General features: G+C 40.3%; 1 protein-coding gene across 1 annotated transcript in view; it reads left to right on the plus strand.

The window, feature by feature from the left end:
* The window catches only part of KCMF1 (potassium channel modulatory factor 1), a 55,483-nt gene that overhangs the window by 13,683 nt on the left and 17,886 nt on the right, over positions 1 to 23,914 (plus strand). Inside the window, exons 2-3 of the mRNA XM_059833568.1 lie at positions 12,790 to 12,957; positions 23,170 to 23,309. Coding sequence (XP_059689551.1) covers positions 12,790 to 12,957; positions 23,170 to 23,309 — 308 coding nt within the window. The remainder of the gene's footprint in view (positions 1 to 12,789; positions 12,958 to 23,169; positions 23,310 to 23,914) is intronic.

Raw genomic sequence — 23,914 nt, forward strand, 5'->3', positions numbered from 1 at the left:
GGCCCCTGCCTTCGGTCAGGTGGAGGAAAGGGACAATCGGGTTTACTGGACTGTGGATTTGTTGGCCTGGCACATCAGCCCCATGGGAGTATAAAGCTCTAGTGGACACCGGTGCACAGTGTACTCTAATTCCATCAGATTACAAGGGGGCAGAATCCATCTGTATTTCTGGAGTGACAGGGGGATCCCGAGAACTTTCTGTGTTGGAAGCTGAAGTAAGCCTAACTGGGAATGAGTGGTAAAAGCACCCTATTGTGACTGGTCCAGAGGCTCCATGCATCCTTGGCATAGACTGTCTCAGAAAAGGGTACTTCAGAGACCCAAAAGGGTACCAGTGGGCTTTTGGTATAGCTGCTTTGAGTACGGAGGAAATTAAACAGCTGTCTAGCTTGCCTGGTCTCTCAGAGGATCCTTCTGTGGTGGGGTTGCTGCAAGTTAAAGAACAGCAGGTGCCAGTTGCTACCATGACAGTGCACCGGCGACAATATCGCACCAATCGAGACTCCCTGGTTCCCATCCATAAGTTGATCCGTCAACTGGAAAGTCAAGGAGTGATCAGTAAGACTCATTCACCCTTTAACAGTCCTATATGGCCTGTGCAAAAATCTAACGGAGAGTGGCAGTTAACAGTGGACTAGGGAGGCCTGAATGAAGTCACACTGCCGCTGAGTGCTGCCGTACCAGACATGCTAGAACTTCAGTATGAACTGGAGTCAAAGGCTGCCAAACGGTGTGCAACAATAGATATCACCAAAGCGTTTTTCTCTATCCCTCTGGCAGCAAAGTGCAGGCCACAATTTGCTTTCACATGGAGGGGTATCCAGTAGACCTGGAATCGACTGCCCCAGGGGTGGAAACACAGTCCTACCATTTGTCATGGATTGATACAGAGTGCACTGGAACAACGTGAAGCTCCCAAACACCTGCAGTGTATTGATGACATCATTGTGTGGGGCAACACAGCAGAGGAAGTGTTTGAGAAGGGGAGAAGAATAATCCAGGTTCTCCTGAAAGCTGGTTTTGCCATGAAACAAAGTAAGGTCAAAGGGCCTGCACAGGAAATTCAGTTTTTAGGAATAAAATGGCAAGATGGGCGTCGTCATATCCCAATGGATGTGGTCAGTAAAATAACAGCTATGTCTCCACCAACTAACAAAAAGGAAACACAAGCTTTCTTAGGTGTTGTGGGTTTCTGGAGGATGCATATTCCAGGTTATAGTCTGATTGTAAGCCCTTTCTATTGAGTGACCAGGAAGAAGGACTTTGAATGGGGCCCTGAACAGCAGCAAGCCTTTGACCAAATTAAACGGGAGATACTTCGTGCAGTAGCGCTTGGGCCAGTCCGGACAGGACAAGATGTGAAAAATGTGCTTTACACCTCAGCTGGGGATAATGGGCCCACCTGGAGCCTCTGGCAGAAAGCGCCTGGAGAGACTCGAGGTTAACCTCTAGGGTTTTGGAGCCGGGGATATAGGGGATCTGAAGCCCGTTACACTCCAACTGAAAAAGAAATATTAGCAGCATATGAAGGAATTTGAGCTGCTACGGAACTAGTTGGTACTGAAGCACAGCTCCTTTTGGCCCCTCAATTGCCTGTGCTGGGCTGCATGTTCAAAGGGAAGATCCCCTCTACACATCACACAACTGATGCTGCATGGAGTAAGTGGGTCGCGCTGATAACGCAACAGGCTTGGATGGGAAACCCTGACCGCCTGGGAATTCTGGAAGTGATCATGGACTGGCCAGAGGGCTGAAACTTTGGAGTGTCACCAGATGAGGTGACTCGTGCTGAAGAGGCCCCTCTGTATAATAAATTATCAGAGACTGAGAAGCAATATGCCCTGTTTACAGATGGATCCTGTTGTATTGTGGGAAAACATCGAAGGTGGAAAGCTGCTGTGTTGAGTCCTACACGACAAGTTGCAGAAACTGCTGAAGGACAAGGTGAATCAAGTCAGTTTGCAGAGGTGAAAGCCATTCAACTGGCTTTAGATATTGCTGAACGAGAAAAATGGCCAGTACTTTATCTCTATGCTGACTCATGGATGGTGGCAAATGCTCTGTGGGGGTGGCTACAGCAATGGAAGCAGAGCAACTGGCAGCGCAGAGGTAAGGCCATCTGGGCAGCTGAATTATGGCAAGATATTGCTGCTTGGGTAGAGAACCTGGTTGTAAAAGTACGTCACGTAGATGCTGACATACCCAAGAGTCGTGCCACTGAAGAACATCAAAACAATAAGCGGGTGGACCAGGCTGTTAGAATTGAAGTGGCTCAGGTGGATCTGGATTGGAAACACAAGGGTGAGCTATTTATAGCTCGATGGGCCCATGACACATCAGGACATTTAGGAAGGGATGCCACATACAAATGGGCTTGTGATTGAGGGGTGGACTTGACCATTGATGCCATTGCACAGGTTATCCATGAATGTCAATCATGTGCCATAATCAAACAAGCTAAGCGGCTAAAGCCTTTTTGGTATAGAGGACGATGGCTGAAATATCAATACGGGGAAGCCTGGCAGGTTGATTATATCACACTACCGCAAACTTGCCACGGGAAGCAGCATGTGCTTACAGTGGTGGAAGCAACTACCGGATGGATGGAAACATACCCCGTCACCCATGCCACTGCCCGGAACACTATCTTGGGCCTCGAAAACCAAGTTTTATGGCGACACGGCACCCCTGAAAGAATTGAATCTGACAACAGGACACATTTCTGAAACATCTCATTAACACCTGGGCCAAGGAGCATGGCATTGACTGGGTGTATCACATCCCCTACCGTGCACCAGCCTTCGGGAAAATTGAACAATACAACGCACTGTTAAAAACTACACTGAAAGCAATGGGTGCTGGGACATTCAAGCATTGGGATACATATTTAGCAGAAGCCACTTGGCTAGTTAACACTAGAGGCTCTGCCAGTCAACTTGGCCCTGCCCAATCAAAACCCCTGTGCACTGTGGAAGGAGATAAGATTCCCATAGTACATATAAAGAACTTGCTGGGAAAAACAGTCTGGGTTATTCCTTCCTCAGGAAAAGGTAAACCTATTTGCAGGGTTGGTTTTGCTCAAGGACCTGGGTGCACTTGGTGGGTAATGCAGAAAGATGGGGAAGTCCAGTGTGTACCTCAAGGTGATTTAATTCTGGGTGAAACTAATCCATAATTTGAGTTCTATGTTACAGGAATTACTATAGCAGGAACCACCTGAACCAATGGAGGACAAGCCTTACAAGAAGCAGTGCAAATGCATCAGTAACCTGACCTGAGCTAGCTGTGGTGCCCAATAACTCCATGCAATGCAACAGCTCTCGTGTCCTGAGTGACCACCATAACAGCTGGAGCCCAAAGTCATGGACTAAATGAACTCAATGGACATTTGTGGACATTTTACAGATATTTCACAGGGTGGTCCATAGACTAAGGGAATGATATCAAAGGATGGGAAGGGTGGTAGCAGGAAATGAGAACGTTTTGGATAGTGTGAGACCTGAGCATGATGTGAATGGTATGGAATAAGGGGTGGAGAAAAAAGGACTGTTGTGGTTTAGTCCCAGCCGGCAACTAAGCACCACACAGCCGCTCGCTCACTCCCCTCAGGTGGGTTGGGGGAGAGATCCTGAAGAGTAGAAGTAAGAAAACTCGTGGGTTGAGATAAAGACAGTTTAATAGGTAGAGCAAAAGCCGCGCAAGGAAGCGAAGCAAAGCAAGGAATTCATTCACTGCTTCCCATCGGCAGGCAGGTGTTCAGCTATCTGCAGGAAAGCAGGGCTCCATCACGCGTAACGGTTGCTTGGGAAGACGAATGCCATTACTCTGAATGTTCCCCCTTTCCTTCTTCCTCCCTCAGCTTTATATGCTGAGCATGAAGTCATATGGTATGGAATATCCCTTTGGGGATCAGCTGTCCCAGCTGTGTCCCCTCCCAACTTCCCGTGCACCCCCAGCCTACTGCTGGTGGGGTGGTGTGAGAAGCGGAAAAGGCCTTGACTCTGTGCAAGCCCTGCTCAGCAGTAACTAAAACATCCCTGCTTTATCAACACTGTTTCCAGCCCAAATCCAAAACACAGCCCCATACTAGCTGCTATGAAGAAAGTTAACTCTATCCCAGCCAAAACCAGCACATTTGTACAGTTGTTTTTTCCCTTATCCTTAAAATACTGTTTTGTGCATTTTGTAACTGCAGCATGGCATCTGAGCCTATTGTAAGGAGTAGTGAGACCTAATGGGTTTTGATGCTCCGTCTCCTTTTTTCTTAAATTATGAAGGGAGGTAGGTGTGTTATCTGTTTTGATAAAATGCTGTATTATCAGGCACCTGCTTTGTTCTTGTAGTTCAGCAAATACAGAAGAACATATCTATAAATTGCTGTCTGTTATTTTCATTTTAAAAAAGGGTCTTTTTTGTTAAAGCTCAATTTCCAAATTTTTAGAACTCTGTGGGAAATAAGATTTTTTTTTTTTTTTGTAGTTGTCGTTCAATTGTTAAATTAGGTTCCTGTACCAAGTATTCCTCTGCAGCTGTAAGTTTCAGACTGTTTTCATCTGGCTGTTGATCCTTTGTGCAGATGCAGTTTGCAAAATGTTTTTGACATTGCTTAATTCTGAATGTCTTGTTCTAGAGCAAGACTGAATGACTCTGACTCCTATTCTGAGTAAGGATGAGGGACTGCAGAAGGCTGTTGTCTGCAGCAAGGTGATGGAAGTTGAGGTACCTGTCTGACTCTTGTGGTGTAAGTCAGAGTGCTTGGCAATTTGCTTAATTAAAGTTTAGCATGAGGATTTGGGAGATCTGAGTTTTGGCAGGATAGAACAAAAATCTCATTTTTGGTTTTTGTTCTGCCTTCTAAAGTTTCTGCTTGCAACAAAACAGTTAGATAGAAACCGCAGTGATTGTGTTGTTCAGAATTGATGTTTCCCCCGCCAGTTGAAAATAGGTGGTCTAAATACTGACCTTAATGTATCTTCGGTTTCTGTACAGATAAAAATAGAGATTGTTTTTTTCTCTTTGAAATTGTAGGTGGCTGCTTTCAGTTCTGGGAATAAAAATGAGCTCTCCCTTCCTATCCTATTTCTTAACATGATTGGGATTTTATGGCGAAACAGTAGTGAAGCTGATGAACTTCTATTTCATGTTTTCTACAGTAAATTGATGCCTTGTTACCTGGTTTGACAGACTTACAAATTTATTTTTTTTCATACTTGTCCTAAGTGATGCTTTCCTTTTTAGTGTGTTGTATTAAAAATCCAATTGTGTAGTGTTTTTCCTGAGAATTGCGTTTACTTTGAGGACAGATTTGAACAGAAATATTTTTTTTAAGAATTTTCTTACATAAAAAAAAAAGTCTTGTTTAAGAGATTAGGCTAATTACAGTAAAAAGGCTGAGTACGGAAGATTCATGGACTGTGATCTGTAAATCGGTGATGGCTTTTAGTGTTTAGTGATAGATTGAAAGCTATTTAGGAAGATATATTAAGATATATTTATCTGCTCTAGGTGAACTTGCTCTGACGGCGGGTTTGGACTAGATGATCTTCAGAGGTCCCTTCCAACCCCTATCATTCTGTGATTCTGTGTGTGTAAAGCATTGATGGGACTGTCAGGGAAGTGTTCAGATGGTAACATTCTGATGATCTTTGGTTCTTTATGCATAGGTGGCATAAGAGGAGAAGAAAAAAGAAATGACAAGTAATAAAGCTAAATTAAACTCTTCCTAATGAGAGGAAGACAGAGAAAGGTAGGCATTTGGTATGACTGTCAAATGGCTGCATTGCCAATCCAGGGAATGTATGAGCAATTAGCGAAGAAATATGCACCATGGAGAATCAGAAAGAAGGGGAGAGAGGAATGGAACAAACTCAAAGCCTGACCGAAGTAGGCATAAAACCTTTTTTTGCTTTACGTTACTGCATTTCCCACAGCACTTCTCCAGTGTAGTTTTCACATAATAAGCAATTGTAGTTTCTGCAGGCTTGTTATCAGCCTGAGAAGCTGTTCTCCCACAAAGAGTGGGAGTAAAAGTGGTTGCCAAGGCAGTCTGTTTATGTTCATAGTAAGAAAAATGCATGAGAAAGCCCAGGGTAGAACATTGCTACTACCTAAATGAATATACTTTTGGTTTTTAACCTCCTATAAATTTATTTTTTAAAATAAATTTACGTTATCATTCTGTCTCGTGTTCAGAGAAATTAAATTCTTTTTACAAGTTCCTAGACCTCTTGTGGTGTTAAGGAAAGATAAATTCCTTTTATGACATTGTGGTGCAATTCAAAATGGTGATTTTTTGAACATAGGCTGTAAGTTTAAAAGTGTTCTTGTGCTCCCCTCTGTAAAATTAGTTGGGTGATAGAGAGGAATCAAGACCTGTCTGCCTGCTGTGTATATGACATCTCTGCTTTCTTTAGTAAAGAGGAGGACCACTTGTTTTTCTTTCCCTCCCTCTCCCAGCTGCTCTCTGGATGTGTTTTTCTGACATGAAAAGTCTGTGTATTTTCAGGCCACCTAGTGCAAGCCTTGACTCTAAGTCTCAGCTATCATGAGACATGTCGTAATCGCAAGGCATTACTGTGAGAGCTGCAACACTTGCTGTATGAAAACTTTTTTGTCTTTCATTTCTAGCTCTGTGGTTGCCCAGCCAGTGCTGCCTACTTCCTGCATTGCTGCCTGTGCTAAATCTTGCCTCTTCTCTGTGCTCCAGGGGAGAAAATGTTTGCGTGTTTGGGAAATGCTGAAGTATAAGAGGGTCAGGAGTGAGTCCAGTAGTGCAAAAGGAAGTAAAGCTGAGTGTATATTCCAGACACCAGAGCTATGCATAGGATGTACCTAAATAGAGTATTTAATTTCTGCTAAGATTTTGCAAAGGTAAGAATTTACAAGGAAAACTGATGAATTTTACCTCTGCCAGGTGTGTTGGATATTGATGTTTTTCTCTTATCTGCCTAAAACAGTGGCTCATAAAAAAACAGTCAAGACTGTTGAGTCTTCAAGCACTTTAACTTCTCTGCTCAGTTGAGCTATACTACTCCTTTCTCTCCCATGCCTGATTGGACATGGGTCGTCTTCTCCTTGTTTGTTTTTCCTTTTTTTGTCATTCTTCTTAAGTAACACTCTAAACCAAAATATGCAAAGGTTTATTTTCTGAGAAGACTACCTCTTTATTCTTGCAGGGCTCAATAGAGAAGTAACATTTCTTGTGTTTAATTTCTTTTTAGGATTTTCTCAGTGTTTCTTCAAGTTTATTACACCTATAAAGGTAATTTGTGTGTGATGTTCTTCCCCGCCCAGCCCAATTCTCTTTCGGTTGGTGTTTGCCTGAGCTGTGTATTTCTGTTCTTTCTGTAATCCTGAAAGAAACTCAAGAACCTGGTCCTGACCTGTTAAATGAGAAACTTTGCCATTGATTTTACTAGATAGAGGATTTAGCCCAGTGCTGTTACTGTTATTCTCTTGCCCTGGCACTGTTTACAGCTTCCTCAGTTTAAGTATTTTTCTGCTAATAGAATTCACATGCTGTTTGCCATTGTCCAGATTAACAGAGTTGTTAAATAAGATCATGTCTGGTGCCAGTTCCCTTTGCTGCACATTACAAACTTTCTGTGCTCTGATAAATGTGTTGCAATTTGTTTTAATTTTAATGTGTTTACAGTACTTTAGCAGGCTTTCATGTTGTGATGGTTTTGATGGTCAAATAATATTAATTGAATGATGAGATATGTAAGATAGAGTATCAAATATTAAATTAGAAATCCAAATCTGCTTGAGCAAAAATTCTTGCAATGTACACTGTTTCTAGTTCTACTTTAAGAGTCTTAAACATGTCTAGCAAAACCTTTCACTGTGAATCAGTTCTCATGACAGGTTAAAAATTCTGCTGGCTTCTAAATATTTCAACATGTTAAATGTAATACTCCATTAAAAAGAAGATACTTGACTTTTTTTTTGAAAATATAGAAGTCTGTGGTACTCTGAGTAAAAACATCTTTGTGCTGTAGGAGGTCAGTACTTAAAACTGTAACCTAGTTTTCTCTGTCTCAATGTAAGGAACAATTACTGAAGAGTCTGATCAGGATAGGAAGCCTAGAAAACAGTTTAGATTGTCAGTAACTATTTAATATGCTTTCTTTTGGCTAATATATCTGGAGAAAGCGGTTTGTTTCTGTTTTGTGGTGTTTGCAGTAACTTGCAAAAGTAATAAAACAGAAAATAGAAGGCATAGAAAATACTGTTCTAGGAGGTTTCAAACATAATAGCTCTGCTCCAGTAAAGGTGGATTCCACATTTGTATTTTTCTAAACAAAATTCCTTAGATTAGAAACAGGGTCCACTAGTTAAAAAATGTGATTTGAGAATTGGTTTCCTGCAGCTCCTTTCTCATCTTATCTGAAGGAGTTTCCGAGGACTCCTATGAACTTGTCAAAATCCTTTTTTTGTTCATGCTTGCTTTCTGTATTTTGGCACAGGGATGTGCATTATTTTGTCTGTCTTGACTCCTCAGTGTAGATGTTTGTTCTCTGTTACGGAGGATGGGAAGGTATTCCACCTAGCTTGTCAGGAAAGCAGTGGTTTTGCGTCATAGGCTGTATAGTGATTCTTGGTAGAATGCTGTCTAGGTAGTAAGTCCAGAGTTTTCAGCATCCTCTTGAAGGCCTCCTCAGATACTATCTTTCAGGAGGTCAGTGGGGGAAAAACCTTTAGCTCTCTTACAAATGGGTGTCTATCCAAGGCAGTAGTGGCGTAGGACATTCAGGACACTTTAAATGATGTTATACCTTAGCTTTGCTTGTAATTGTAAAAACAAATTAATTCTGATGTATATACTATTTGAACAACATGTTTGTTCAGTGTTATTCTCTCCATTATGATATCACATTATGTGCTCCCTTTGGTCTCTCTGTTAAACCCAGGAGAAGTTGCTTTCATTTTAGTTAATTCCTAGCAAAAACAATTCTATGTCATAACAGAAAATTATATTTGGCTATCAGGATCAAAGTATGAAAGGTGTTGGGGAGGGGGGCGTTGTTCTGTGTTTGGTTTTGTGTGGGTTGTTTTTTTTTTTTCCTTCAAAAAATCACTACTCAGCATGCTATATATAAAATGCTTGTGTGATAATATCTTCACCTAATCCAGGCCAATGACTTCAGGGAAGATGTGGGATGACTTGACATAAAAGCAGTAAGAATTTTATATTGAAGGGGTGAAACATTTTATTAATGGGACTGTTAGGTATCTCCTGATTCAATTCACTGAAAATGTGAAGTTGGAGAGACTAAGACTGTTGATATTGCTAGGGAATGCTGCTGAAGAAACTTTCAGAACTTGAAGTTTGATTAAAGGTAAAGTGGGCCGAAACTCCTTAGCCTTTTAGCACAATGCTACCCTCTAGTGGAACAGTGTTGCGTTAAAAAAACCCAACATTCTTTGTCAGTGAGCAGCAAGGATTCAATTAGACATGATAAATGTTATGCAGTATATGTGGGTAGTTGTATAGCAATAACAAAGCAGAAGAAAATTTGAGGAAGCCACCTCTATCATCTGTGATAATGAAAAAGTAATCTGTAACTAAAATGGGTATTTCTTACTCTGATCATCCCAAATCACTGCTTTGCAAAAGGTGAATCAGAAGTTCTCATTGAATAGCAATTCATTCGGGCTTAATAGGTTTTCATTCAAGGATTCTTTTAAAAGTCAGTAGCATTTTGTGCAAGTCAGAAATGCATGCTGTGTATCTACATCCTTGTCACACATTGTTCAGGCTCTTCTTTTGGTTGGTTGTTTGCTTTTGGTCTCTACTTCAAAGTGAACACTTCCAGACTATGTTTTCTTCTCAAAACCTGTGATTGATATGGATGCATCCAGTTTAATCTGACATTCTAGAATCTGTAACACACCTGCTGTATTTGCAAATGTGAGGTAAATGCCGGGAAATGTTGGATAGGCATCTGGTGAAAGACATGATGTGCTGATTGGAATATGTTATCTTCAAGTGTTTGGGGTTTGTGCAGAGAAAAGAAAGGAGCTTTTGGAATTTCAGTTGATACAAAGATTAAAGTAGAGAAAAGTTAAAAACAAAATCAAAACAAGTGTTTACTACAGTAGAAATAATAGGGTGGGAGGAGATCATTTGCCTGCGTATTTCTGTTTCCAGATCCCAGTTTGGATAGATGGGTGAGGTTTTGGCAGCCAAGTAACAGGCTTGAAGAAGAACAGGAAAAACTGTAACGGACCTGACTTTGGTGAGACTGTTGCAAAAAGGGTAGAACAAGTGATGTAACTTCTGGTAAAAGAGGTCCTACTGGATTCAGGGGGAGGTCTGGGCATTTAAGCATAGGTTTAGCTCCCAAACTGAGGCTTTTAATTTAATCACTGTTTTCCCTGTTGTGTTTCACCTTCTCTGCTACACAATGATAGAAAAGTAACATTGTACATGCCCTGCTGTCAGCCTGTTTCTCAAAGGGGAGGATGTGGAAGTTGTGGCAAAATACTAACCTTGAGAGATGTAGAAAGTGTGCTGTCTCTAACTTTGTTATTCTCTTGGTCTGACTTCACCAGCAATAGTGATGTGTTATGCTAATGTTAGTTTTTCTGTTTGAATCAGATTGTAGACTTTCTGATAATTCATCTTAAGAAGTAAAATTCATCTGTTGTTTGAAGACCTTGTACATTTCCACTGGAAATGTTCTTAAGTTTTAAATACAAACACTGTTGTGATTTATGTTTATGGCTGAACTTCCTCAAAGTTAGTATAACAAAGTGTGTGGGGGTTGCAGTTTGGGATGATACAGAGAAGTATTGGCATGAAGAAAACTTGTTAAAAACATGTCTGTCTTCAAGTAGGAAGGATCTAGAGGTTTGAGAGAACATGTGACAGGAGGAGTTGGACTGTTGCAAAGAGGCTTACATCTGCATTAAATCAACTGTTTTGAGCTTGAAGGAAAAAAATGGGGAAAACACAAATTATTGCAGGACCATGGCTTAATATTTCATCTGGAAAACTGTTAGTGTCTGACATAGACTCTAGGTTAAACTAGTCTGCTTATTTCAGTGGGATATCGGACTTGCTCATCAACTGCTTTCTAGAAAGTTTAGTAGCCACAAAGACTTGCAGTGCTGCCAATAACTGATAAGTGTTTTGTGTATAGCGTGCATTGTTGGGGAGATATGGATGCTGCATAGGTAAAATTTTGTAGATCAGTATATGGAGAAAAAGCAAATAAACCAACTGAAGCAATGAAATTCATTCTACAGAGTTAACAAGCAGGTGTTCTCAGAGGTTAGGTTGCTCTCAGTGTCCAAATCATTAAAGATTGTTACAGATCCTTCAGAGTTTTTAGATGAAACTTCAGAGAAAAGCGTATCAAGTGAGAAAGATTTTTAAAAAAAAAACAACAAACCCCAAACATGTTGACGATGGTAACAGGGCCATCCTCAAAATATAGTTCTTTGCGACTATTAACAAAGATTTTTGAAATATTTTCTTCTAAGACACTATTCCATGTAGAATGATGCTTTCAAAGTAGATACTGAGTGAGGCAACTAAAGAAGTAAGTTTAGTATTCATATAAGTATGGTGCTTAGACATTAGAAACTATTAGATAATGCCTTAAGCTACCACTGTTGGTAAATAAACTAAAGGAAAAAATGAAAAAATAATTTTGTCCACTGTTTGTCTAAACATGATGATGCAATTGTTTGAAGAAGTAGCAGAGATTTAAAAGAAATTACTTAGTGTTGCATTCCTGTATTGCATGTGGTAAAGCTTCTGTTCAGATGCTACACAGTGGAGTAGCACAACAAAAAATGGAAAAAAAAAATCTGTAATTAACACCAGTTGTCTGGCAATTAAGCTTAAAAAAAATAGGTGGCTAATGTGACTCTTTGTCACATTTTGTCTGGCAGTTTTATTTCTCTAAAGTTGTCTGTGCTTGTACCAAGCTCTGAAGAACATGTCTTATCTGATGCTGAAAGAGGATGTTGATCAAAATCTTGCCTTAATTGTATATGCTGGTTTCTTTCCTGGAGGTCCTTAATTTGCTGCTGCAATTGAAGGAAGTTTGTGTTAGACTTGACAGGTTACAAGATGATGACACTTCTCCTGCGCTTAACTAAGTAACCAAGAGAGAACTGAAACCACACAGAGAAAAATTAAAACCTTTGGAACCTATAAAGCCTTTCTCTGACACATGCCGTGTGACTACCTTACTGTGCAAAGATTGAGCTTGAGAAAGAAATAGTTGGAGAGAACTGATGCAGCCTAACTTCAAAAAACACCTTAACATCTTTTCTGTTATTTAAAATGTAAAAAGATCCTAATTTCTACCACATATATAATGTCAGGGATGGTTATGGTGTTCTTCAGAATTAAAGTTAGGAAGTGTGAAAGTAAAGGCCGAAAAGCTAGTGGTTTTTTGTCAGTGGTTGGTTTGCTTATTGTTTTTTCCTCTTGATCAGCCATTATGCCATTTAGCTCTTAGGAATCTTGGCCCAAACACTCCTAACTGACCAGTCAAAATACCAGTCAATACTACCAGGAAAAGTGCCTGTAGGAAGGTGCATCTGAAGGTGCTTGAGTTTGCCGTTATTTTACATCAAGAATTCAAGATTATAATTTAGGGAGAGCACTGTCTTTTAAAGACATAAATACATTTAAAAATCGAGTCTTGTGTCAGCTGCATGTCAGAGATGGCTGGCTTCTTTTAGTTGTGAGAGGCAATAGCAACAAATCTGCCTCTTATAAAAAAAGTGCATTTATTGCTGTTTTAAAGCAATTTTATTTGCTTACAGGTGTCAGCTGTGATGCATGTTTAAAAGGAAATTTTCGAGGTCGCCGATACAAGTGTTTAATTTGCTACGATTACGATCTGTGTGCAACTTGTTATGAAAGTGGTGCAACGACGACAAGGCATACAACTGACCATCCAATGCAGTGCATACTAACAAGAGTAGATTTTGGTAAGTGATAATTTCAAACTCTAGTAATTTGCTGCTATGTTGTGTCTACAAACATACTTAATAACAGTGACTACTCCTAATTAACTTCCAATTCAGAAGATGTGGCAACCTTCTCCCCCCAGTATGCTTTACTTAAGTGCCACAGTGTACAAGTGGAAAAACCCTGGTGAGATTTTGTAGGAATGTTATTCACTGGTGGCTTATGTGGGACTGTAGGTACAGCAGGGGTAGTGATGGGCTGTACTGAGTAAAAAAGATAAGTGGCAAGGACTAGCATGTAGTCTTCTTGGAACTCCTTTGAAGATCTACTAATTAAGAATTATTTCTGACTGCAAAGCCATGTCAGTATTTAAAACAAAAAATAATTGTTCTTGTCTCCTATCTTGCTTGTTGTTTCTATTGCATCATATTTGTAAGAGGTGGTAACTCACGAGATACTTCTGTGACAAACCACTGCTCTAACGTGTTGCTGATGCTGGACATGTGTTTTATGTTAAGCCCATGGGGCTAGCATTTTAATAAAATTTTTTTAGTGATTCTAGATGTATTGGTTTTTACATTTTGAATTCTTTAAATAAGATGATTTATTAAAAGCTGAAATTTTATGAATTGTAAATTACTTTACTTTTTTGATTAAAACAGAAGTAAAATCTACTTCTTCATTGCTTTCAAGATTAGAGAATAGCTATATATAGAAACATGCAGTTGATTTCTCAAAACGGCCAAAATGAAGATGTCTTTCATTTTCTTTTAATTCTCAGGCCTCTGCTTGCCCTAAGACTGCCTGGTCATGACTTTAAAAATGCAGGCCCTGGGAATCCAGGGTTCGGAAGGAAATACTTTAGTGCATTGTCAAAAATACGTGCCACCATTTTATGTTTCTTTTCGGGCTTCTTTTCTTTGGTCTCACTAATGAGGTAAAATTCTCTCTGTACAGTATATTAATTCAGGATTCCAGTCACTGGTTGAGATGCACAGTTAGCCACTTAGCAACAGTTATTGTTGGATGTTACACATGGGCTGAAAGGACATCATTGCCATAAACATTAAATGCTCGTCATAGGGTTAAGAGGACTGAAACATGCTTGCTATGAAGCCTTAAGCTAATACTAAATGTCAAAGCTTTCAGTGTACTGCAATGAGGAAACTTGTTCTAAACACCACTCTCAAAAAATGCCTATCATGAGAACCTAAGAATATCTAGAAAATATATTTTGTTTCTTACAACTTAGATATTTCTCTTCTGGAAGTCTTTTATAAATGTATCTTTTGGTTTAATGCATTTTATTTTTGTATGTTGTGGGGGCAGAGAGGGGTTGCTTTTTACTATTTAAGTGTGCATGAAGACTACAGATGGTGAGGTGGAAGAAGGCTCACAGTGAAATATTGAGATGGGTAGTAAGATTCCAAGGGCTACTTTGACATGGCTTGGTGTTTATACTACTGTGGCTTCTTTAAATAAAAAGGATAAGAAAACAAGCTCTAGAAGTTTCATATGGCTTGATATGTGAGCATTGCTCCCACAGAACCAGTGTTACGAAAAAAAATAATACTGCAGCTCAGCTCTTCAGCAAGACTCCTGGTTTGATTAACACTGTAGAACAAGAACAGGAAAGAATGTATCACCATCAGATTGTGAACCACAGCAAAAGTTGATGGCACCCGAGTACTAGTGACCTTGTAAGCTTATACACTGAAGAATGAATTAGAGAATAGTTTTATATAACATATTTCTTCGGGCTCAGGAAGGTCTGTGATGTCATTCTTAAAATGTTTTCATTTTACAATTCTCTGTAGAATGTAAGACATAAAGGAGTGTGCCTTTACAGTATTGTACAGATGCTTACAGAAACAACGGTAGCTTTTCAAAGGGCCTTGTGTAGCGAAGGAGATCATGTGACTTTGAGGAACGTCAAAAAAATTAGGAGCTAAGGAATGTTAACTTTAATTAGAAAATCAATAATGAATGGTAGAACTAGTCTAGAATGACCTGTTTCAGAGTTGTCAGGGTAGCAGTACTACTGAATATTAAAAATCACCAAGGAAGCAGATATTAATGGGTTAAAAGAAAAATAATCTCAAGGGGAAAATTGGCAATGTAAAACTAAATGGCTTAGAAGTAATGAGGTTTTTAGTCACTTCCAAGTGACATGGGAAGTCAAATGAAAGGAGAATGTTTTCTAATGTATGAGTAGGGAGTTTTCCTAAGTAAGGAAAACTTCAGTAGAAACACAGAATGGAAGGCTGTAAATATAGGTAGGTGTGTGAATTGTAGTTTACCTTGCCATTGACAAACTTCAATACTGTTGTCTGTAATGAGGTTTGATTCAAAGGTACGAAATCTGTTTTTAATAGGAGTAAACTTACAGTTTTTGCTGATGGTGCGGAGGGAAGTAGACAGCTGGTAAAACATGAGTATTTTACCAATGAGAAGGAAGCAGAGTTGGGGATCCTTTCATTGCAAAACTGATGCATGCACTTCAGAGGAAATCAGTATCATTTTTCTGATTTTTAAAATTGCATGTGGGCATCAGTGAATCATTTGCTCAAGGTCTGTCTGAAGCTGATGAAAAGGACCCTGTGTCCCTAGTTCGCATCACCATTCTGGCCAGCACTGTCTATATGCAGATAACTGTGGAGTTTGCTTAAGTATTCTGTGCCTAAAGCTGAGACCAAGTTCAGGTTTGTGGTGGACAGATAATCACACGGATGATCCTATCTGTCTGGGATTGTTTCAGCATAGAAAAAGTGAATGTATTATTTACCTCCATGAAAATTCTGATCAGCTTTTAGGGTTCCTAGGTACTGTAATAATGTTGCAGAGTATATTGCAAGAAGATGGACTGCTTCAGATGCTTTGAAGGAGCTTTTGTTGTGATCTTGATGTTTGTTTATTCCTCCCCGCCCCCCCAAGACTCATATGAGAACACTAAAAAGAATAAAAAGCCCTAGTGATTTCTGGCTACACATGTGTTCACTCTTGTACCATCTGTTTGGCATATTTGTCTTTCAGGAGCCAGTGTATGACCTAGTATTAATTTTGAAGCAAGATGGGATCCAGAACAATGGCAGTGCTATTGTTCTTCAGCCCCTACAAGAGACACTGGAATAAAATGCCTTAACACACACCAAGGGTGATATGCTGCTGTAACAGCAACAGAGCTTAAAATAAAATGTGAAGTCTCATATGTAATGACAAGTGATCTTTAAAGCACAAATCCAGTTAGTTTATTTCTGAGGGGTCAAAGAGTGGAATTGCAGTAGGCCTGTGTAAAGAATAGCAATGTGCTTACCAGGCAGTCATTGTGCTTTTGTGCTTTTTGTAGGACAATTTGTCAGGACAATGGAGAAGTTCAGAGCAAATTCCCAGTTTTCTTTCTCCAAAAAAAGAATCCTAAGCTGTTAGGATGCTTGATGATTTTAAGCATGTGGCTTGCACATTACACCCACCATTTTAAAGGGGTTATTCTGGCAAAGAAAGTAGTACAAATTGTTAGTAGAATTCTCTGTCAAAATCATACTGTGTTACTTTGATAAAAGTACAGAACAGGTGTACCTTCACTTGTCAGCTCAGGTGCTTATGTGACAGAAGATCCTGCCACCTTTTGTGCCTAATTCTTAGGCAAAGGGAGCTACTTAAATAATGGTTACCTTGATAATGTGTAGTGTGAGATCTGACTGGATTCACCAGAATTCAGCTTGAGGCTTTCGTGATTTTTTTTTTTTTTAACCACTAGAACCATGTCTGTCTGGTAAGTTCGTATCTTGCTAAGTCAGAGCATTGCAGAATAGTCTAGTTTGGAAGGGGACTCTGGAGATCATCTGATCCAACTTTCTGTTGGAAGCAGAGACATAAGGTGAGCTATTGCATCAAGCCAAATCTTGAATATTTCCCTCAAGGGATGTTTCACCACTTCTGAGCCACCTATCCCAGCATTTAGTTCCTACAGTGAATGTTGTGGTTTTTGTTTGTTTCACTTTATCCAAGCAGAATTTCCTCTGAAGCAGCTTGTGCCTGCAGCCTGTCACCATGTTCCCTTTTGAAGAGCGTACCTCTGTTTCCTCTACAACTACTTTTTCAGTATAAGAAGTTGGAGATGAGATCCACCTTGAGCCTTCGCTAGGGTGGATGAACCCCATTCCTTCAACCATTCTTAAGTTAAGTTCTCTAACCCTCTAACTGTCTTGGTGGACACAAACGTGTGTGTACACACAACACACACAAAAAAACACCTAGATCCTCTCTATTTTATTCCAATATCTGTCTTAAATTGGAGAGACCAAAATTGAACCCTGCATTGCTGGTGTTGCCTAAAAAGTGCCGAGTAACATGGGATAATCACATCCCTGGATTTGATAGCCACTCTTTTCCTGATTGATCCCAGCTCGTTTGCCTTCATCCATCATTTGCCTTCAGTGATCCAGTGGCATACTGCTGGGTCATGTTTGGCTTGCTGTCCACTAGGATCCCCTGGTCCTTTTCAGCAGAGGTATTCCCCAGCTAGTTGACCCTGCCTTTGAGCAGCAGCTGCTGTTCTGGCATTGATCTGTATTGCAGACAGGCTGCAAGTCCTCTCTCATCTTCATTAGCATCTGTGCTTGTTCATGGCTTCAGCATGTGGTTCTTAACTGTTGGGGAACAGCAAGGCTAGGGCTACTCCACAAGGAATAACAAATCAGGAGCTGTGGGTGAACACAGCACAGCCAGGGGCAGCGTCCTCACTGACAGTGTGCACGGCAGGGTTGGTAACAGGAGCAGGTCCTGTTGACAGTCCCAGACAAAGCAAGTATAACAAGTCAGCTCTGAGGTCCATGCAGGAAACCCATCTAAGGCAGTAGGATGGCTGGGTGCAGCTGCAGCATAATTCATGGCCAGATGGTCAGACCTTAGATGTAGCCCCTGGGCAGAGGGTGTGTGTGGAGGTCTGCTTTGAGGCTGGTCAAGACAACTAAGACCTGATGCCTGCTGGGGAAACAAAACACCTGGCTGGTGCTGGACAAGTAACTGACTACCTGCCATGTAATCACTGTCAGCCCCAGCAGTGTGTCTCACACTGAAGCGGTTAGCCCAATGCTGTCTGACTGTGAGGTTGAATACTGAGATTGGCAGCTGATGAAACTGCATAAAGAAAAATGGAGGATGTGCTGTTTCATCCTGCTAGACGTAGCTGTACTGGAAACTTGCTGAAAGATTGAAATAGTGATGCTATGGCTGGAAGGAATGAGCAGCTGTTGCCAGATTCAATCGAGCTGGCATTTTACTCTAGTAAACATGGCTCTTGCACTACCTTTGTAGTGAAAGGGGAGGGGAGAGTTCCAAGTGAGGTGAGTAGAGATCCCACCTGTTGATAGTAGATCCCTCCAGTCTGTAAACCAGGACAACATTGGTGATTAACAGAATATTAGACTCTAGAAGAGTATTACAGCTATATCACTATGTATCTTTGTTTCATAGGATCAGTCATAAGATAATTCTGGTTGGAAGGGATCTCTGGAGATCTCTGGTCCAACCTTCTGCTCTAAGCTGTGACGTCAGAGCAGGTTAGTCAGGGCTTTGCCCACTTGGGAAAAAAAGCCAAACTTGAAAACCTCCAGGAATGGCAATGACACCAGGGGCTGTTTGGGTATCCTGTTCCACTCCCTGTCTACATGGTGGAAAATGTCTTTCCTTATATCCTCTTGTCCTGCAACACTGTGAAGAGCCTGGCTATGTCTCCTTGATCCTATCTCTGTAGGTATGGGGGCAGCTGTGAGGTGACCCAAAGCTGTATGCTCCAGGCTGAACCAGTGCTAGCCCTGCAGCCTCTCCTCGGAGGGTGAGCGCTCCAGCCCTGCCGTCTTAACGGCCTTCTGCTGAACTCACTTCAATTTGATGTCTCCCCTGTACTAGGAGGCCCCAAACGAGATGCAGTGCCTGGGTGAGGCTGACAGGTGCTGAGCCAAGGGGATCACCCCTACTCATACTGCTCTAGGCACATGGCTGGCCGCTGCTCAGCTCGCTGCCACCTTGCACCCAGCACCATCTCTGCAGACCTGCTCCCTGGCCCTGCTTGCATCGCTGCCCAGGTCTGCCTGCACAGGTGTCATGGTTTAGTCCCAGCCGACAACTAAACACCACACAGCCACTCGGTCACTCCCCTCAGGTGGGATAGGGGAGAGAATTGAAAGAGTAAAAGTAAGAAAACTCGTGGGTTGAGATAAAGACAGTGTAATAGGGAAAGCAAAAGCCACACAGGCAAGCAAAGCAAAACAAGGAATTCATTCACTACTTCCCGTTAGCAGGCAGGTGTTCAGCCATCTCCAGGAAAGCCGGGCTCCATCATGCATAACAGTTACTTGGGAAAACAAACGCCATTACTCTGAATGTTCCCCCCTTCCTTCCTTCTTCTTCCCCCAGCTTTATATGCTGAGCATGATGTCATATGGTATGGAATATCCCTTTGGTCAGTCGGGGTCAGCTGTCCCAGCTGTGTCCCCTCCCAACTTCCCGTGCACCTCCAGCCCACTCACTGGTGGGGTGGTGTGAGAAGCGGAAAAGGCCTTGACTCTGTGCAAGCCCTGCTCAGCAGTAACTAAAACATCCCTGCTTTATCAACACTGTTTCCAGCACAAATCCAAAACACAGCCCCATACTAGCTGCTATGAAGAAAGTTAACTCTATCCCAACCAAAACCAGCACAGCGGGGCAGGGCTAGGCTGAATTTCGTAAGATTCCTGTCAGCCCATTCCTTTATGCAAATGTTTATAAATAGAGGGTAGGGTAAGCATTATTTCTTTAAGTTTATAGCACAGTATCTAGCTGGTTTTAGAATGGTTTTTTTTGTGAAAATCTGGAGCAAAACAGAACTAACAGTAGTTTTGAGGGTAATAACTGTTTTGAATAGTATGGCTGCTTGATCAGTGATACAGGAATAGATATACTTTGTAAAACATGGTGTGTTGCCACCATTTAGCTTCTTCAAACATTGGGAAAAAATTCAGACAAATACACTGCAATTTATAGATAAAAATGTTGGTATTATGCATGTATATATCAAATTGAAATTACATGACTCATAGGAATTTTAGTTTCACTTTTCTTCATGACTGCTGTGTAGCCTTGTAAAGAAATATGTCTTAACAGAAAGCAAGCACAAGCTGTTATAGAATGTAGTCCTGAATCATCTCTTCCTAAGTTTGATTTTTATCTAAGGAATCCTACCGTACTTCTGTCTCGTTACTAACCTCCTGCCAAGTGTAAGAAGGTGTTGGTTAGATTTGAATGTTAAATACAAGCAGTCTGTAGCTATAGATGGATAATAAAGCAAAACTGCTCATATTTTTGGTTGAGTTTTCACATTAAATTAGTTTGGTGTGTTTCTTAAGAAAAGCCATAATGTCTAGACACTGTTGAGCTTGAAATCTAACTTCATGAACTATTGTTGAGTCCTCTTTAGACAGTATTCTGATCCTTTTACTACTTCGTATTCGTCCTCTAATTGATAAGCTGTGTGGGTAATGAATATTCTCCTAGAGCGATGTGATTTAGTCTGGTGTTCTTTTAAGTTCTGTGAATTACGTAGATCTTGTGTGTTGTATCTGAAACAGTCTCCATAACAACTCATACTTGGAGCAGGTTAATTTTCATGTAAGTCTTTATTGCACATCATGTAAATAAGAGGAGAATGGAAGACATAGAAATCAGACTGGTCACCACCTGGAAAATGAGTGCTGTCATTTCCATAAGCTATTAAAGTCAAGAGATAGTTGCGTGTGTAAGTAAACCTGATTGGTTTATCCTGTAGGATGATGTTGCTTAACACCCGCACATAGGGACTGTCGGAGTTCTGAATGCTAATGGTGTAATCCTGCCTCAGACCCAGTTTTTCTGGTCATCTGCCAGAGTAATTGTAGTACCAATCTACTTAGAGAGTAAACACAAGCTTACTGTGAGTAATGGAGAAGAACTACAGATAGTTTTAAAAGCTTTGACAAGGGGGAATTTGCTCTTGTTCCTGGTTTTGAGCATTCAGAACACAATCTAAAGCCAATTGATACTTAGCTTATAAACCAAACGAGCAGACTTAAGAGTTTATAAGAAGCTTTCTTCCAATCTGGTAGTATTGTCTGTCTTCAGTTGAATATGATACATTTAAGTGTTGGTCAGCAACTTTTCCCACAAATGTGGGAAGGTAGACATTCCTCTTCATAGCTTCACTGGTTCTTCCCATGGATTTATAGGGGATCAGGTAAGGACAGATGTTTTGAATTAAGGTATACCACATGTCGTCTTGTTAGGAGGTCAACTGAATGCCTGACAACCTGTCAAGGAAGTGCCCATTGTTCCTGTGTTGGGCGACTCAAATGCATTCAGAACCGAGTCCTGATACATGTTGTGCAAGGACCTTTGGGATTTCCTTTTAATAATGATTCCAGGCATCTGTTTGTGTCAGTACTTTATAGCCAACTTTCAGGTTGGGGAGTGGTGGTGATAGTCTTTTGGGCATGTCTTCCAACTTACATTCATGCTGACTTTCAGTCTGTATAGTTCTCCATTTCAGTCATATCTGTTACGCAATTCCATTCTCTAATGAAAAGTTACTTCTGTGCCTTATTGTATAAAACATTTAATGGAACCTCAAATGCTGCTTTGGAGAACTAAGACTTAATTGGCTGGGAACTTTTTACTTTGGATGATTGGACTTAAAGTTTTCCTCGTGTGTGTGTGAATATATGAATCTAGATTCAGGATGGTACTCAAGCTTAGTGTGATAGTTAATTTGATGAACCAGTTAAAATGCTCAGTGTGTCAGGTAGTGTTTGTTCTTTGACAAGGCTGTCTGTCTGTCTGCTTGGGCATTTCTTACCAGGCCTATTAAAGAGGTATTTTTCTCTCATCCCCCAGCATTTAAATTCTCTGGAAGCAGTGTCCAAATAAGGGGAACAGGGACTTACTGAACATAAATTTTATTCTGCAGTGTATTCAATCCAATTCTGTATCTTTAACTCCGCATATTAGCTTGTTACTAAGAAGTTCATTTCCTGTATTGGTCTTGGAGTGTTAGCCCTCAAAAACCTAGTTATATGTAAAATACCATTTGTTAATGTAGTGGATTATAGATATGTACATTTTTCGCTTAAGCATCATCTTTAGTAAGGCTGCAGAAACAAAAATGTTCTGTTCTTCCTAGTCCTGTCCTAAAGAGAGGTCAGTAGCAGAAGATGCCATAAACCTTAGGAAGCTGCGACTTAAGCCATCAGAAGAACATATTCCTAACACATTAGATAGATATTGCCTTGTGGTGCAGAACATGAGTTCTGGTATCTGTTCAGACTTGTCCAATTTTTAATTTATAGCAGAATATTCAGAATTCTATGAAAATACTTTTCAGTTACTTATCAGTGAGTCCTAGAAAAAATGTCAGTGAAAAGATTTTAAATTACTTGCTGGAGAAAAACCACACTTCTTATCTTGATGTGAATGTGAAGTTTATTCATGTTTCCTGTAGAATTCATAATACCTGCAGAGGATGAGAGAGAAAAGCATTCTTTTCTTGCATGGTGTGATAAATTTTCATGTTAAGTTTGGTGAACTTCTACATTAGCAACTTAAAAGTGCCTGCTTCTCATCAGTAGTGCAAAAGTGCTTGAATGCAACACACCTAGAAGTTGCAATCAGTGTGTAACAGATAATCAGATTCCTTTTTCACTATTAATCTTTTATATAATATATTTGAGCCATTTCTAAAACTACTTATTGCAAAGCAGTGGTTTGGCTATGGCATAAATATTGACATATGGTATCACTGAGGGCTTCCAAATTTTAATGTAAATTTTTGAGGTACTGTTGAGAGTTCAGCTTTTGAAAACTCATCTTATGATTGAAAAATACCATAGGTGACCCTGTACATGGGATAAGAAGGGTGGGGGAAAAGTGAAGGTTTGGCAGTATCATCATAGGAGTCTTTGCTCCTACTGTATCTTAGAAAACTATTTTACATTTGCTAATGAAAACTAAATGTAGTCTGTCTGTTCTTTGTCGTCAGTAATTGAACACTTCTTGAATATCAGCCTATGGACTTTATACAAGATTAAAATAGCCATTTCAGTTAAACCCCAGATTAATTTGGTAGTGTTTACATTGAAGTACACTTATAAAGAGCGGTGTGCATGAACAAAATAAATGATGCTACTGCTTTGAAGTAACCTCTATTTAAAAATTTTCTGTTCCAGATTTGTACTATGGTGGAGAAGCTTTCTCTGTAGAGCAGCCACAGTCTTTTACTTGTCCTTATTGTGGGAAAATGGGTTATACGGAAACATCTCTTCAAGAACATGTTACTTCTGAGCATGCAGAAACATCAACAGAAGTGGTAAGAAGCTTCAGAATTAACTGTCAATTTTAGTGGAAATATATTAAAGAGTCTCTCCTGCAGAATTGGTGTCCTCCTGTTCTGTGTCTTTCTTGAAGCATGAGTGCATTTAAATGCTTTGTAAAAAGACATACCTACATTTGATGGTGTCATCAAAATTCTACTATGTTTCATGGGTATCATATTATAATGAGCCTGCTTTCTTTTTTTATGTTGCTGTTTGGTTGTTCTGATGTAAAGGAGTTTATTGTCCTGTAAGACAAAATTTAGAATGTTCTAATGGTTATTCTGTGTAGCCATGTCTCCCTTTTCACAACCAGTATGTAATTGTCCTGGAAGCTCATAGCTGTGCCAGTCTTTTGTAACTGTAATAGAGAGGAAGACACGCAGACAGTTTGGTTTGTTTTTCAAATAGCTTTTGTAATGGACCTGGTATATTTATGCAGTGGAAGTTGTCATCCTTTTGAAACTATTGCTGTTAAAGCAGGAGGTTTTCCCCCATCCCTAACCATTAGGACACTTGACATGGTTAAACCCACACTTTTTAAACAAGTGTCAACCGAAATACTTTAATCTGAGGTGTTACTTCCTGCTATCCTGATTGT

The sequence above is a fragment of the Gavia stellata genome, chromosome Z (genome assembly GCF_030936135.1).
Source record: "Gavia stellata isolate bGavSte3 chromosome Z, bGavSte3.hap2, whole genome shotgun sequence".
Taxonomy (NCBI): Eukaryota; Metazoa; Chordata; class Aves; order Gaviiformes; family Gaviidae; genus Gavia; species Gavia stellata.